Source organism: Mus caroli, unplaced genomic scaffold (genome assembly GCF_978045245.1).
Source record: "Mus caroli unplaced genomic scaffold, Mus_caroli_1 scaffold_10, whole genome shotgun sequence".
Taxonomy (NCBI): Eukaryota; Metazoa; Chordata; class Mammalia; order Rodentia; family Muridae; genus Mus; species Mus caroli.
Window position 1 is genome coordinate 18,370,679 of NW_028227265.1, and position 17,674 is coordinate 18,388,352.

The 17,674-nt window shown below is 45.8% G+C and overlaps 1 protein-coding gene across 2 annotated transcripts in view; it reads right to left on the reverse strand.

Moving 5' to 3' along the window:
• The window catches only part of Pdpr (pyruvate dehydrogenase phosphatase regulatory subunit), a 46,483-nt gene extending 36,727 nt beyond the window's left edge, over positions 1 to 9,756 (reverse strand). Inside the window, exons 1-2 of one of the 2 annotated variants that reach the window (XM_085843569.1) lie at positions 9,576 to 9,756; positions 553 to 782 (exon numbers count right to left, since the gene is read on the reverse strand). In XM_085843569.1, the coding sequence (XP_085699695.1) occupies positions 553 to 776 (224 nt within the window). In that variant the 5' untranslated portion in view covers positions 777 to 782; positions 9,576 to 9,756. Of the gene's footprint in view, positions 1 to 552; positions 830 to 9,575 lie in introns of both variants that reach the window. The other variant, XM_085843570.1, reaches the window with a different exon arrangement.
• Between the last annotated feature and the right edge of the window lie 7,918 nt (positions 9,757 to 17,674).

A 17,674-nucleotide genomic window follows, 5' to 3' on the forward strand; every position in this document is an offset into this window, starting at 1 on the left:
CTGCATAACACATGAGTGCTTCATGACTAGAGACCAAAAGAGGGTATCAGATCTGCTGGACCTGGAGTTACAGATCCACGTATGACCTAGGTGGATGGCTATAACCTGCCATATGGGTGCTGGGAACCAAACCCTGGTCCTCTGGAAGAGTAGCCAGTGCTCTTAACTGCTGGGCTGTCTCTTAAGCCCTGCAAATATAAAACTATACTGAGTCAAACAAAAATTAGTAAAAGAACATGGGCAGGTGTAACCTCTTTTGTTCAGCTCATGACCACAAGACACAACTGTACTGTGTGAAGAGGAAGATGAGCTGCGCTGTGAATTCTTGTCTTAAAGACACTCTGCTGAAATTTGCTTGCTACCTCTACAATGCAGAAAACATGAGTGCTAGAACATGGCTAAACACGGTGCATATTTCACCTTGGGTCTTCTCACACTAGTGAGCAACATTTAGATTAGCTATGGGGATGACATTATGAAAAAGACAGGGAGTGACAAAGCCCTGTACTGTCATTGCAGCCAAACCCCAAGGCAAGTCAATTTGATCCTTACCTGCCCTGCTCCAAAAGGACAATATCTTGCCATCCCATTTTGGAGAGGTGATAGGCCACAGATGTACCCATGATTCCACCTCCACAGATGACCACCTGGGCCTGGGCAGGCAGAGCGATAGAATGCGCCTCCGCAGCTGATGTGCTGCTTCTCGCTGATGACCAGGTCAGCCATCCTGGGCTAGTCCTTTGTCTTTGGACAATACAGAGCAACCGGTAAAGCATCACCACCTGGAAGATACGTTTTCACTCAGCTGAGAAGATCCAAAGAATATGAACTAGAAAGAAAAAAAATTCATTCCATGTAAGTCCGTTCTCAGGACTAATGAGAAAAAGATTTAACATAGAACAATAGCCCTTTATGCGACATATATTTGAAGACCTATGTTCCAAATTCTGCTTAAAAAAAAAAAAAAAGCCAGACATGGTGGCACATGCCTTTATTCCCAGCACCCTGGAGGTAGGATCTCTGAGTTCAAGGCCATCCTGGTCTACATAGAGATTTCTAGGACAGCCAGGACTACAAAGAGACCAAGTCTCAAAAACAACACACACACACACACACACACACACACAGGAAGATAGCAGCACAAGCCTATAAACCTAAAGTGAGGACAGGAGGATCCGCAGAAGTTCAAGGTCATCCTCAGCTACACTGGGATTTCAGGGCCAGCTACACTGGGATTTCAGGGCCAGCTGGGGTCGGAGATCTTGTCTAAAGATAGAAACAGACAGACATAGACAGAAAGAAATGTAAGAAGCAATGAGATGGCTTAGTATGTGAAGGCACTTTGAAATGGGGCATAAGGAAGAGCAGTGGGAAGGTCAGGAAGGTGAGGCATGAGAATAACATCGGCAGATGAAAAGAAAACAGCTATATGAATGTTTAGACAGAACGGTAAGTATATGGAAAGACCCTTAAATAAGACAAACCAATTTGATGAGCCCCACCCCTCCAAAAAAAATGAAGGCAGGGGCTACGATATAGTGATGGAAGGGAAAATGCTTAAGACAAACCTGAGAAAAACAGGCAGGAGTCAATTCTATAATACTTGAATGCCATAATAAACAAACAAACAAACAAAATCACTAAAGCAAGGGAATCAAATGATCGTGCATGTTTTTCAAAGGTCAGTCTGGCTCCACGGTGGAGAGAGGATGGTGAATGAAAGAAAAAGATGAAAAAGGAAGATCCTCCAGCAGTTCAGCATCACAGTGGCTGAGACTGAACACGGCAGAGAAGTCAGGAAAATGAACATACTGTTCTGGAAGCAGAAATGACAGAATTCAGCCAGTCATGATGATGCACACATGTGATCCCAGCACTCCAGAGGCTGAGGCAGGAAGATCTCAAGTTCAAGGCAAACCTGACAACAAAGAGAGACTTGTCTCAAACAAAGAGAATGTTCCACTTCTGGTGTGAATAATGCAGCTGAAGAGCCAGAAAAATGCATCAACAAAGCATGGAGTGCTTAGGAAGACAAGAGGCGAGACCCAGAGCCCAGTGAAAGAGGCAAGCATAGAGGTTCAAATATTAGACACTTTTCCATGGAAAGAAGGAAAGGGGCTTTATCTTATCGTTTACACACAAGTCGTACATAGTTCTACAAGATAATAAACCTAGGGCTGGAGAGATGGCTCAGTGGGTAAGAGCACCCGACTGCTCTTCCAAAGGTCCAGAGTTCAAATCCCAGCAACCACATGGTGGCTCACAACCATCCGTAACGAGATCTGGCGCCCTCTTCTGGAGTGTCTGAATAAATAAATCTTTAAAAAAATAAATAAATAAATAAATAAATATAAATAAATAAATATAAATAAATAAATATAAATAAATATAAATAAATATAAATAAATAAATCTTTAAAAAAAAAAAAGATAATAAACCTAATAGGCTAAAGAAAAGAATCATACTGAAAGTAGGATGTAAGTTGAGCCTTGGAGGGGTGATGTTTGGACAGAGACAAAGACATAGAAAACAGGGGCTGGAGAGATAGCTCAATGGTTAAGACCACTGGCTGCTCTTCCAAAGGTGACTGTACTGGCTATTTTTTTTTTTCCAAAGATTTTTTTTTTTTAAAGATTTATTTATTTATTACATGTAAGTACACTGTAGCTGTCTTCAGACACTCCAGAAGAGGGCGCCAGATCTCGTTACGGATGGTTGTGAGCCACCATGTGGTTGCTGGGATTAGAACTCTGGACCTTCAGAAGAGCAGTCGGGTGCTCTTACCCACTGAGCCATCTCACCAGCCCTATTTTTTTTTTTTTAAAGATTTATTTATGTGAGTACACTGTAGCTATCTTCAGACACACCAGAAGAGGGCGTCAGATATTATTACAGATGGTTGTGAGCCACCATGTGGTTGCTGAGAATTGAACTCAGGACCTCTGGAAGAGCAGTCAGTGCTCTTACCTGCTGAGCCATCTCTCCAGCCCCTGTACTGGCTATTTTTTTGTGTCAACTTGACACAGCTGGAGTTATCACAGAGAAAGGAGCTTCAGTTGAGGAAATGCCTCCATGAGATCCAGCTGTAAGGCATTTTCTCAATTAGTGATCAAGGGGGAAAGGCCCCTTGTGGGTGGGACCATCCCTGGGCTGGTAGTCTTGGGTTCTATAAGAGAGCAGGCTGAGCAAGCCAGTAAAGAACATCCCTCCATGGCCTCTGCATCAGCTCCTGCTTTCTGACCTGCTTGAGTTCCAGTCCTGACTTCCTTTGGTGATGAACAGCAGTATGGAAGTGTAAGCCGAATAAACCCTTTCCTCCCCAACTTGTCTCTTGGTCATGATGTTTGTGCAGGAATAGAAACCCTGACTAAGACAGTGACTCACAACCATCCATAATGAGATCTGATGCCCTCTTCTGGAGTGTCTGAAGACAGCTAGAGTGTACTCACATATAATAAATAAATAAATCCTTTTTTTTTTGTTTTGTCTTTTTTGTTTTGTTTTGTTTTTCAAGACAGGGTTTCTCTGTGTAGGCCTGGCTGTTCTAGAACTCACTCTGTAGACCAGGCTGGCCTCGAACTCAGAAATCCACCTGCATCTGCCTCCCGAGTGCTGGGATTAAAGGCGTGCGACACCGAGGCCTGGTTAAATAAATCTTTTAAAAAAAAAAAAAGAAAGAAAGAAAAAGAAGGAGGAGGAGGAGGAGGAGAAGAAGAAAATATAGAAAGCACACATACTAAAGACAACAGAACAGATCTGACTATCAGATCTGCTTAGGAAGGTAATACAGACTCAAGTACAGGAACTGAAGGAAGAATCCAACCACAAGGAACTCTGAATATTTGATCTGGTATGGTCCAGTAAACAAGAAGTAACTACTGGCTGAAAAATTTAAAAGTAGGGTTTTAGCCGGGCGTGGTGGCGCACGCCTTTGATCCCAGCACTTGGGAGGCAGAGACAGGCAGATTTCTGAGTTCAAGGCCAGCCTGGTCAAAAAAGTGAGTTCCAGGACAACCAAAGCTATACAGAGAAACCCTGTCTCGGGGGAAAAAAAGCAGGATATTGGCAAAAATCTAACAGGAATACTGTCAAGTCTCAAGAAACTAAAGGCTGACCTACTGGCAGACTATGCCAGCATTAAAGAGCTTAAGACACAGGGTGGCAGATATGTGGGAATCAGGGCTGCCGCCACCTCCACTATCAGCATCTGGACTTAGACTCCCCATTGGTCTATGTCCTCTAAGACCAAAGACACACACACATACACACTATCAGAGAGGACTCTCAGAACTGCAATCTTTTTTTAAAAAAAAGATATATTGCATACATACATATATTATGTCTGCATGTATATGTGTGCCATATATATGTGTGGTCCCTGAGGAGGTCAGGCTAGGGTGTCAGATCCACTAGGACTGGAGTTACAAATGGTTGTGAGCCACCCTATGGGTGCTGAGAATCAAAGCACGGCCCTCTAAAAACAGCTAATACTCTTAACCACTGGCCATCTATCTTAGTGCTCAGAACTACAATCTTGGCAGACAGGGTGTAGAGAGAAATCTCATGCAAGTGGAAATCAGTTATTATTTCTGCTTCCTATGAGGCTCTATCTGATGGGTCTCAGTCTGGTCTAGCAACACACAACTAAGACCCAGCACTTGAGAAGCTACAGCAGGATTCTGAATTGCAGAACAGCCTGCGATCCATATAACCATGTCTCAAAACAATCCAAGACCAAAAAAACCCAAAAAAAACAAAAACAAAAACAAAGATACAAACTTCTCTACATGAGCAGTTTTCTGAAGTCTCATCTTCATAAAACTTTCTATCTATTACCCAACCTCACCTTAAATTCTCCACAAGGCCCTCTAGGCTACACTTCTAAGTTAAATACACACCCCTTTACTAACATTCTCTCCACCTGCAATGGAAACACAACTCTCAACTGGAGAATTATCTTACCTGTTCTACTGTCTGGCCATCTTATTCCATTATCAACCATTGCCACTTGTTCATGCTTGTTAAAGACCCTTGGGCTGGCTGGTTTTATATCAACTTGACACAAGTCAGAGTCAACTCAACTGAGAAAACGTCCCATCAGATTAATCTGTGAGCAAGTCTATGATGTATTTATTGGGATTCAGATCTGGAACAAACAGCTGAGGGGAATATTGAACCCTCGTAGCATCCCTCAGTCCCTACCTGGCATAGCCTGTCTTCTATCTAAACTGTTCAACCCAGAGGCTGGGCTTCCCCTTCCCCAGAGGGTCTTTCCTATATAAGCCAATCATTCTAGTCTCTTCCCTCTTCTTCTCCCCGCCCCGCTCTACATTCTCATACATTCTCATATTCATTCTCCCCACCCCCACCCCCCACCACAGAGCCCACACTCTTTCTTTCTCTTCCCCCCTCCTTCTGTCTTCCTTCCAATGGTGACTTGCCTGGCCTCAACCCTTGGGACCAGTGAACCCACCTGAGAGCTGCTTCCCAATAAACCTGCCTTTATTCACTCTAATCGGCTTAAATTGGCTAATTTTGCTGCCAGAGAAATAACATCAATATTTTCTTGATTAATGATTGGTGTGGGAAGGCCCAGCTATAGACACTGCCACCACTGGGCAGTGTTTAAAGAAAACAGACTGAACCAGGCATAGTGGTGCACACCTTTAATCCCAGCACTCAAGAGGCAGAGACAGGTGTGTCTTATAAAGCGAGACTCTTAACCAAAAGCAGGTTGAACAAGCTCTGGAAGTAAGCCAAGAAGCAGACCGCATCCGTGGCTTCCATATCCACTCCTGCCTTCAGTGCCCTGACTTTCCTGGACCATGGACTTGAGAGTCAGATGATGGAATAAGCCCTCTCCTCCCCAAGGGTTTGGCTACGGTGCTTTATCACAGCAAGAGAAACCCTAAGACACCCCTGCTCCTCTGTGACTCAGGTTAGCTGCCTGTGCCAGGGCTAAGCAGCTCTACTCAGGGTTCTGAGCCCACAACATGCTCTTCTCTCTGCCTTCTACCTACCTGCTTGCTTCCCTCACTAAGCAGACAGCTCTCCCAGCTCATTCCTGAAACCTTCAGCAGGGTGAGTCTAGTCTCTCCACAAGTGTTAGAACCCTCATCCTTCCTTCTCTGCACTCCAGCCCAATCCACTGGCCTCTTTCACACTCTGGAATTCCCTGCCATTTGCCCCGTCTCCTCAGCATGGTAATACACTCAAGATCCTCCTAGATAATCTAATAACAGAAACAAAAGCTCCCTACCTAAATTTTTACTTCAAAAAAATTTAAACTATACAAATTAGTCTTTGAAAAAAGGAGTTCCTATATCACAATCATCAGTATCAATGTGCATGGTAATTTCTTAGAATTATGTTTTCCACCATCCTGTTGGAAGATGTTTTTTATGCACTGTGTATTCAAATGCTGAATTCTGCAAACAGAGATCTGGTTACAGGCCAGCATTGTCCGGTTAAAACACCTTAGTGAAGTTGAAATTTCTGGTTTCTTCACAAAGTCGGCTATGTCAAATGATGTTTTGTTGGGGCACACAGGTAAAAGGATGTTTTTCTATAGAAGACATGAGAAGCATGGTGTTTAGAAGGAATATAAATATGACCCCACAGACAGAGGGAGCATCAAGCATTGGTTCGCTTTGTGCTGCCTCACTACTCTTCGCTGACGACATGCATGCACTGGCTTGCCTTACATTGCATTACTGAGCTTCATTATGGTGACTTCATAGAAACTCGAAAAAGAACTTACAGTGAGGTTCCTGTGGCTTCTTGCCACTTTCATGGACTTGGGCCGGTTGTCAAGTCTCAGGGTTTCTTCCGGATTGAACTGCAGTTGCTGATTTGTGTGTAGTGTTTACGGAGTGGACTGGTCTGCAGCTACTGATTGGTGTTTAGCTTTTGCTAGTGGACTGAACTGAGAACAGTGAAGACTGGAACTGCCCCAAAGAACTCTTTCTAAACAGGTCCACTTCCCCTGTATCCGAATAACCCTTCTTTTCCACCGCCTCTCGTGGGTGGTGGGCTAGAGGGGAGGTTAAAAAATATACACCTACATCTTAGAATCTGTCCAGCTATAGTGCCTAAAGATTTCAATAAATATAAAGGTCGCTGTGTCATTATTCAGAGGAAGGGCAGGCATAGAAAACCATACTTTTAACCCATCCAAACCGTGAGTTCCAATTTCCTTACACTTTAATGACTAGACAGTGGCCGAAATTTTTGTCCTTGTTCTTTTTTTTTTTTTAAGATTTATTTATGTATATGAGTACACTGTTGCTGTCTTCATGCACACCAGAAAAGGGCATCAGATCCCATTACAGATGGCTGTGAGCCACCATAAAGGTTACTGGGAATTGAACACAGGACCTCTGGAAGAGCAGTCAATGCTATAACTGCTGAACCATCTCTCTAGCCCCATCCTTGCTCTTTTGAGACAAAAATTTCACATATCCTAGCTATGTAACCAGGCATGACCTTGAACTCCTGATCTTCCTACGTCCACATCCCAAAGTGCCGAAATTACAGTGTGCAAGTTCTACGACTTTGCTTGTTTTATTTTATGTATATGGGTGTTTTGCTTAAATATTTGTCTGTGCACCATATGTATGCAGTGCTCAAGGAAGCCAAGAAAGGTAAAGCAGTACCATAAACTCTTTCCCTACCTAGAAAAAGAGAATAACAACAAGAAAGAAACATAACAGAGAATTCCTCCCTGAGAAACCCTTCCATTCCCCAGTCCTTTGTCACTGTTTTCTCAATAAAGTTATGATCTCTCTGCAAGACAGGAAGAAAAGAACAAACAGGAGTTTCAGGAAAGAACAAAGCACGTTTAATGCCCAGCCTGATAAGGCCAAGAAAAGACTGTTGATGACCTTCAAGAGTGAAGAGATGAGGGCAGAAAAGACTGAAGTATACCAGGAAGGGAGGGCTAGAGAGAGATCTTAGTGGTTAAGAGCACTTACTGTTCTTGCAGAGGGCCTGGGTTTGATTCCCAACTCCCACAAGGAGGTCACAATCTTTAACTTCAGTTCCAGTGAATTCAGTGCCTTGACTTTTGTGGACATCAAGCGTGAACATGGTGCACAAACGTACACATAGGCAAAACACTCATAAAATAAAATGTGATATATATGTGTGTGTGTGTGTATATGTGTATATATATATTTTTTTCATTTTAAGATAGTTTAAAAAAGAAAAATTTATACCAGGAAGATAAGTTATGAGAGTCTACTCCTGAAGGGGTCTGACAGTAAAAGCAAGCAGGTTTCATGGGAAAAGGAGGTAGAGCCAGGGAAACAGACACTGAAGACTGCAAACTCATTCAAAAGAAACGTCAGGAAGTTTTGCATTTTCTTGAAATTCGTGAAAATTAACTGTATCTCTACTAGTAAGAGTAACTTCTAAACAGCCTTAAGACCCAGACTGATTGTGCTCGGATCTTACACCAACAAGGTGGCAGCTCAATCCTGGAGCAGTGCTCACACCTGAAATTCCCACCACACTGGATACTGAATCAGGAGAAATGCTCCAGGTTCCAGGTGAGCCGGGGCCACGGAGCAAGACTCTGTCTTTAAAAGGCAGTCACAGTGACAGTTCTAACAACTCCTGAATGCTTCCTCTGGTAACAGCATGAGCCACGGGTCACAAAGAATGAAGGCTCAATGTACATTGACACATCTCCCACACATAACTCGGGGGAATCACCAGGGCAAGTTTACAAGCAACAGAATGACCCTCCGAACAGTTTGATCGTACAAGTTCAGGATGCGGTAATTTTCAACAAATGCACCGATGGCTGAGAGAATTTAAGAAAAATTATACAAGTTCCTGCCGCCAAAAAGAGGACCCTCGGGCCGGGCGTGGTGGCGCACGCCTTTAATCCCAGCACTTGGGAGGCAGAGGCAGGTGGATTTCTGAGTTCGAGGCCTGCCTGGTCTACACAGTGAGTTCCAGGACAGCCAGGGCTACACAGGGAAACCCTGTCTCGAAAAACCAAAAAAAAAAAAAAAAAAGGACCCTTAAAGGACGTCTTTATAACTAGACCCTCGACCACATCACCATCCCTACAAACCAAGATTGCATAAATGTTCGAAGTAGGCTTGGAGACCGTGGACTCGCACCTCGGGATCACACACAACTGTCACCCCAAGTCACCCACTGGAAACCCGAGGGCCCTGACTAGGTCTCTGACAGGAGTCGGTGAAGCACAGCCGAGCCGCACATTGCAAGGTGGGAAACCATTCCACCTGCAGAGACGCGGGGCCACCTCTGGCCGTGACAGCAGTGCGCGCGCGTCCGCCCGCCCGAGCCGCAGCCCGCCCGGAGGCCCGGTCGGCCGCCCTGGGAGAGCCCGCGCGCAGGCCCGGGGCGGCCGGCGCGTCTCCCCGAGGCCCGCACAGCTCCACTGGCTCAAGCCCGGCGCCCGACCGGTGGCACCGCCTCAGAGACCCAGAGGGACGGCCGGGAGCCGGAGCCCAAAGCTCCGACGCCAGGGGCGTGCGGGGCGCAAGAGTTCGCGGGACCAGAAGGCCGCCCGGACCCGCGGGTCCCAGCCGGCTTCCTACCTCACCGGCCCGCCGCTCGCGGGCAGCGCGCTCAGCAACGCCCGGTGGAAGTGAAGGGCAGCCCAGCCGCTGAAGAGGGTCTGCGCCGGCCGGAAAGGGGGCCAGGGCATGGGGACGGGGCGGGACGCGGAGCGCAGAGTTCCGGGACCGCGGGGGCCTGCGACCTTCCGCGCTTTACGGCCCGCGGCAAGGGTAAGGCGGGCGCGCGCGCCGGCGCGCCGTGACGTCACCGCGGAGGGCGGGCCCGCACGTGCGCTTGTTTGGGTCTCGCCAGGCCCCGCCCCTCCCGCGCCGCCTCCGCCTCCGCTTAGGCCGGGATGGTGGTGAGTGTGCGGGGAGCCGCCGCTGGCCTCCGTCCCCGACCCGGGCCTCCCGCCGGCCTCCGTGTGTGTCTAGAGCCCAAGCATCGGAGCCGGGCCAGAGCCTCGACCCAGTGTGGGCAGTTCGGGTGATCGTCTGCCGCCAGGCCTGAGCTCCGATCCTGCGCGAGGGGTCCACAGCCCAAAGCCAAGTCTCTCTGCCCGTGGTCGCCGTTGTCCGTCCCTGGACGTCGCTTAAGGCCTTTCCGTGCTTGGCTTGGGCAGAAATTGTTCTGCGGGCCTGGCCGCACCTTGGAGGCCGAATCAGCCGACCTGATTTCCCATCTTACTCCTTGCGGCTGCCCAGAGGGAAAGCATTGTTCACTTGAGCCTCAGAAACTTATTCTGCCTTCCATCCCCCCGCCCCCAACTCGCAGTCACACCCCCCAGTTTCTTTCACAGCACTCGTTACTAGATTAAATATATGTGTCGCTACACTGGTGCAGACGTGGCCCTCACATATCTTGAGGACCTAACCTTACTCAGGTGCAGCTTCTCAACACCTTCAACCCGCGCCTGGCGCACACCATCCAATCTATCATCCTTCGCACAATTAAGTTTATTTGTTTTATTTAAGTTTATTTGTAGCTGGGCAGTGGTGGCGCACGCCATTATACCCAGCACTTGAGAGGCAGAGGCAGATGGATTTCTGAGTTCGAGGCAGCCTAGTCTACAGAGTGAGTTCCAGGACAGACAGGGCCACACAGAGAAACCCTGTCTCGAAAAAAAACAAAACAAAACAAAAACAACCAAAAAAGTCTATTTGTTTTATTTGTTTATTTATTTATTTGTGTGTGTGTTTTTATAGGCAAAGTCTCAGTCTAGGCTGGATTCAAATAGGTAGCAGAGGATGACTTAGCTCCTGGTCCTCCTGCCTCCACCTCCCAAGTGGCTTGCTTCACCACACATTCAGTTCCCCTTGTTCTTCTGAAACATTAAGCTCAAGACATTTGGAAGCCCCTGGTAGATGAATCCTTTCACATTTTTGGTTAAGTATTTAATGATGCCTATCCCCAAAAAATGAAAATGAAAAGACACTGACCAATCAAAAATATTTGGGGATAGGTTTTTTTAATTTGTCAGGGAACCAAAGGTTTTTGGGTTTGTTTGTTTGTTGTTTGTTTGTTTGTTTGTTGTTTTTCCTGAGCCATCTGCCTACTTACAATTTCCAGACATACAAACTTTGTAGAAACCTAGTTATCTACAGGAAAGAGTGAATGAAATAAGGTGGTGTGTTATCTATATGTCACACGTAGTGAATGCTTCTCTCGCCCACAACTGTTACTGACTCTACTATAAATTGCTAAGTCTATCCGAGCAGTGATGGCACACACCTTCAATCCCAGCACTTGGGAAGCAGAAGGAGGTGAGTCCCTGTGAGTCTGTGGCCAGCCTGGTTTACAGAGGGGGTTCCAGGACAGCCTGAGGTACATAAAGGAACACTGTCTCAAAAATAAAAGATAAAATAAGTGTTACGTCTGAAAGCTCTTTGTATTGTCAGTGATAAGATTTGGTTTTTGTAATCTCTTACAGCCACCAGCACAGTTTTGAATGCATTCAAGACCAGTGAAGTATTTTTGCTTTTGTGATGGTTTTTTTATGATTTTTGCTGGTACTCTGTTGGGATCAATCCTAGGTCCTCACACATAAATAAACCCCACTCTCCCTGAGTGACAGCCCAAACCTGTTTTTTATAGTTTTGCCTTCTGGCTCCTTTTTTCCCATAAATCATCAGAGGTGTTCCATGATTGGCTCCTGACTTTATGCTGAAAATCCCTTGGAGAATCGATTCTTTGGCGATGAAAAATGTACCTTGGAAGATCTGAACGCAGTTAACGTTTTGTCCTTTGAAAACACTTGGCATCCTTGTTTGTATGTTGACTACAGAGGGAGGGAGGGTGGGAAGATATTTTTAGCCCTTCTTTCTAAGGATCCAGGCCAGGACGTTCTCTGAGTAGCAAGGACTGGAATCGGAGCTCCTCTCCACGGCTTGGTTCTGGTGCCTTAGCTTTTGGGAATGTCAGGTAAATAGTAAAACTAAGAACGAAGGAAAGTTTATTTTGAACTGTAGGCTCCCATCAGCCCTATATACAGACCTTCCTTCCTTCCTCAGAACAGATGGAATAGAAATCTATACAACTTATTTCATGAAAGAGTTTTCTAGTTTACACTTAACTCTCCAGTCAAATCTTGGTATGTATCAGACAGCACTGTAATTTTGTACTTCTGAGTGTCGTTTGCCCTCAGCCCACTAAAGTTCCTGTGTAGAGTTAGCACGTGGTATTGAGAACATTCCAGATCCTTGAGTAGATGGAATTAAGCTAGCTTACTGAGCTGGAGGTCGTGGCTCATGCCTTTGATCCCATCATTCAAGAGACAGAGGCAAGCAGACCTCCTTGAGTTCAAGGCCAGCCTGATCTACATAGTAAGTTCCAGGATAACCAGAGCTATAGAGAGATCCTCTCTTGAAAACAATGAAATAGAGGATAGTTGACTGTGCACACAGAAGCAGAGGCCAGCCTGGTCTACACAGCAACTTCTAGGACAACCAGAGCTAAAACAAAGAACCCTGTCTTGAAATACAAAACAAACAAAACAAAACAAACACTTCTCCAAATACTGGCACTCGAGACAATCTAGGACCATGCCAGGTGTGATACTAGCGTCTGAAATTGTATCTAATCCAGTCCTCTGTCTTGGATCTGCCTGGAGAAATGTCCTCTTGACACCTTTCCTTCTGTGCTGTGGAAAGTTCTGAACTTAGAATCTTTTTTTCCACTTGGTTTTCTAGACAAGGTTTCTCTGTGTAGCTCTAGCTCTCCTGGAACTCACTGTGTAGAGCAGGCTACCCTCAAATCCACAGAGATCCACCTGCCTCTGCCTCTTGAGTGCTGGGCTAGAGGTGTACACCACTATGCCCGGAGGAATTCAAAATCTCAAGACCCCAGTTGCCTCTCCAACTTTTCTGGAAAGGCCCTTTCTTCTCTTAAATACTCAATATTCAGCTCATGAAGGTTCTATCTCCTTGGTGGAACATTTCCCTTCCAAGAAACAGGGGTCCCTTGGTGTTTCCATGGTCTTCTTTCCTTTCTTTTAAAAAAGCTTTTTAGGGGGCTGGAGAGATGGTTCAGTGGTTAAGAGCACTGACTGCTCTTCCAGAGGTCCTGGATTCGGATCCCAGCAACCACACACAGCAGCTCACCACTATCTGTAACTCCAGATCCAGGGGATCTGATACCTCCACTCATGTGAGTGCGTTTTAAAGTTTATTAAAAGATCTTTTTTTCCAATCTTAACTGATTTAACTGTAATTGCCCCCACAGACCAGATGGGACTTGGTTCTGCTTATGTCCTCAGACTGACCACTAGGTGGCGCTGGAACCTGTGGATTGAAGTGACCTGGCTGCCTGTATCCCTTATCCTTCATTGAGTGAACTGTTAGGGTTAAGAAACTCAAATCAGCCGGGCGGTGGTGGCGCACGCCTTTAATCCCAGCACTTGGGAGGCAGAGGCAGGCGGATTTCTAAGTTCGAGGCCAGCCTGGTCTACAAAGTGAGTTCCAGGACGGCCAGGGCTATACAGAGAAACCCTGTCTCGAAAAACAAAAAAAAAAGAAACTCAAATCAGACTAAGAAAATCCCCTCTAAGACTGATAACTCAGAGTGACTGCTATGGTAGAGGAGGAACGGAGATGAAGGAACTGTAATCCCAACCACTCAGTAGGCTGCTGCAGGACTAAAACTTGCTTAGTTGTTATTGTCTTGTGTTTTTCTTTGTTCTTGTTGTTCTTAAAGGGGCCATAAAGACAAGGTCTCTTGTAGCCCAAGCTGGCTTCTAATTTGCCTTATGGTGGAGGGTGATCTGGAATTCTTCATCCACCTCCGGAGTAGTGAGATTCCAGGTATGTGCCACCACGTCACCTTTATGTGGTGTTGGGGATTGAACCGAGGGATTCATGCATGCTTGACAAACTCTGTAACAAATGAGCTACATTCATGGATTGCAAGGCCAGCCTGGGAAATTCACTGAGATCATCTCTCGAGGGTGAGGAACAGCAGCAGCAGCAGCAGCAACAAAAACCTAACAACCAAATATACAACAACACAACACAAAATGTGAGTGGGAGGACTGGGGATATAGCTCAGTGGTGGGGTTTCCCTAGCCAACATGAAGCCTTAGTTTCAATTCATAGTTAAAAAACAAAACAACGACAAGCTCTATGTGCTTAAGTACACCTCTAAGCTAAGGACTTGTGAGGTCTAGACAAGGGGATTGCAGTAAGTTTGAGGTAACCCTGTGCTACATATTAAATACAAAGCCAGCCATGACTAAATAGTGAGACCCTAGTGTGCATGCACACACACACACACACAAAGAAGGAGGGCAGTTGTGCAAGCATGAGAACCCAAGTTCAAATTCTCAGAACCTACGTAAAGTTGGACATGGAAGCATGCCTCTATAACCTCAGTGCTGGCGCAGACAGCTGGGAAGCAGCAACTGGAGACTCCTCAGAAACTCATGGGCCAGCTAGCCTGGCATACACAGCATTAAAAATAAAAGAACCTGTTTCGACAAGCTGGAAAACAAAGATTGGCACTGGATCTGATCTCTATGCATGCACACACCATAGTATTCAAATGCCACATTCACACATAGGACTTCATACAAAAGTAAAATAAAGGATGGAGTTGGGGGTGGGGGTGGTAACATTCACCTTTGATCTCAGCACTCAGGAGGCAGAGGCAAGTGGATCTCTGAATTCCAGGCCAACCTGGTCTACACAGGGAGTTCCAAGACCACAAGTGCTACACAGAAACCCTGTCTCAAAAAACAAAACAACAACAAAGGCTGGAGAAATGGCTGAGTGATTAAGAGCACTGGCTGCCCTCCAGAGGACCTGGGTTCTATTGCTGGTGCTCATGTGGTGACTCACAACCATCTGTAACTCTACTTCTGGGTATCTGATGCCCACTTCTAGCCTCTATAGACATTGGGCACATGTGTGGTGCACAGACATACATGTAGACGAACATCTATACACATAAAACAAATTTGAAAAAATTAAACTAATAAAAATAGAAAAACAAACAAACAAACAATGTCTTTAATCCCAGCACTCGGGAGGCAGAGGCAGGCGGATTTCTGAGTTCAAGGCCAGCCTGGTCTACAGAGTGAGTTCCAGGACAGCCAGGGCTACACAGAGAAATTCTGTCTCAAAAAAAAAAAAAAATCAAAAAATCAAAATCAAAAAATCAAAATCAAAAAATCAAAATAGAATAAAAATAAAAATAGGCCAGGAGTGTGTCTCATGTCTTTTATCCCAGCACTAGGGATGCAGATTCAGGCAGATCTCTGTAAGTTCAAGTCCAGCCTGGTCTACATAGTAAGCTCCAGGCTAGCTAGGGCTATATAGTAAGATCCTGTCCCGCCGGGCGTGGTGGCGCACGCCTTTAATCCCAGCACTTGGGAGGCAGAGGCAGGCGGATTTCTGAGTTCGAGGCCACCCTGGTCTACAAAGTGAGTGCCAGGACAGCCAAGGCTACACAGAGAAACCCTGTCTCGAAAAACCAAAAAAAAAAAAAAAAAAGATCCTGTCCCAAAAGAAATTAAAAATAGAATGATATGCCATTTCCCCCAGTACATGATTTCTGATGTGTCTCCTACTCTAACTAGGTTTGGGATGAACCTAACTTTGGGTGTGATGTGACCTGGAGCTAAGCACAGGTGTTGCCTCCCCACTGTGTGTTCTTGTGCCAAGAAACGCTCTTTCATGGATCCCAAAAAGACCACCAAGAAGCCAAATCCAATGCAGTCACATTAGGGGCTCTTTATTCAAGCTCAAGCTTGGGCTCCCCACCAATCCTGACCCAGCAGGAAGGTGGAGCCCTGGGCCTAGTTTTAGGCAAGCATTTATAGGGGCAAGAATGCCAGGCGGGGGGGGGGGGGGAGGCCAAGCAGCCAGGTGTCCTGGGCTGTACAGTACCCAGAGCCTCCAGGATTTCTGCCTCAAATAGCCTGACAACTTCAAGATCATCATATTAGGGAGAGATGGCTCAGCGGTTAAAGCACTGGCTACTTTTCAGGAGGACCCAGGGCCCATTCCCAGCACCAACAGGCAGTTCACAACCATTTGTAACTTTAATCCCAGGGGATGTGACACCCTCTTTTGACTCTGTGGGCACTGTACATACATGATACATTGGCATGCAGGCAGGCAAAACACCTGCAAACATAAAATAAAGGGGAGAACGTTAAAGTTGTTCCACCAGTAAAAATTTCCCTCCTATCCAACCAAAAGCCAAATGACAATGAGCCACTGGAGCCCAGGGGCAGAGATTGAGTCAGTTATCACCAGCAAGGGTAAAACTATTGAAAACTGAACTCTAAAAGATCCACTCTGGGGATGGAGAGATGGCTCAACGGTTAAGAACACAGGTTTATCTTCCAGAGGTCCTGAGTTCAATTCCCAGCAACCACATGGTGGGTTACAACCATCAGTAATGGGATCCTATGCCATTTTCTGGTGTGTCTGAGGATAGTAACTGTGAACCCACATATATAAAATAAATAAATCTTTTTTTTTTTTTTTTTTTTGAGACAGGGTTTCTCTGTGTAGCCCTGGCTGTCCTGGAACTCACTTTGTAGACCAGGCTGGCCTCGAACTCAGAAATCCATCTGCCTCTGCCTCCCGAGTGCTGGGATTAAAGGCATGCACCACCACGTCCAGCTAAATAAATCTTTAAAAAACAAAAAAAAAAAACCTTGGAAACATGAATGTAGAGACCCTGAATTCACTGGGATGTACCTGGGGTCAGTCCCTGAGACTCCCTGTGTCCTGCTTCTGCCAGATGGAATCAGTACAAGGTTGTTGTGATACAAATAAGTTATATTTGTAAACATGCTTTCTAAGCTCTGTTAAAAGGCTGGCTACCAAGCCAGCAAGATGTCTCAGAGGGAAAAGGTCTCTGCCACCAAGCTGGATGGATGGCATGGGTTTGACTTCTGGGAACAGTGGAAGGAGAAAAGCCTCTCTCTGTCTCTCTCTGTCTCTCTCTGTCTCTCTCTGTCTCTCTGTCTCTCTCTGTCTCTCTCTGTCTCTCTCTCTGTCTCTGTCTCTCTCTGTTTCTCTCTCTCTGTTTCTCTCTCTCTGTTTCTCTCTCTCTCTCTCTGTTTCTCTCTCTCTCTGTTTCTCTCTCTCTGTTTCTCTCTCTCTCTGTTTCTCTCTCTCTCTCTCTCTCTCTCTCTCTCTCTCTCTCTCTCTCTCTCTCTCGTTGTCCTCTGACCTCTACACACACATGAGGTAGCACCTGTACTCATATATATACATAATAGCAATATTTTTTTACAAATAAAAATGCAGCTGTTACTAATCATGGCTCAGACCCACTGTGGTGCACTCAGGCCATCTATTGGAGAGGATCCTGAGGCTCTGGGTATTGTACAACACTGTACACCTTGCTGCCTGGCCTTGTCCCCACTGCCTGACATCCATGATGACATTCATATTCAATCAGCGTTTCTCCAGAAATCCATGTAGCCCACCTGTGCCCTAGCAGAATCTCCAAAGAGGTGACATCTGAGATAGCACTGACTCTAGGGTCAGGGAGCACACCAACTTCAGAAGGACAAAGTTTTAGCTTGTAAGGCCGTGCTTTAGAATGGCCGAGTAACCTTCCTGGTCATTTGACTATGGTCTACATGTCAGCTTTTTTGATTTGGCTGTACTAGATACTCAGTGAT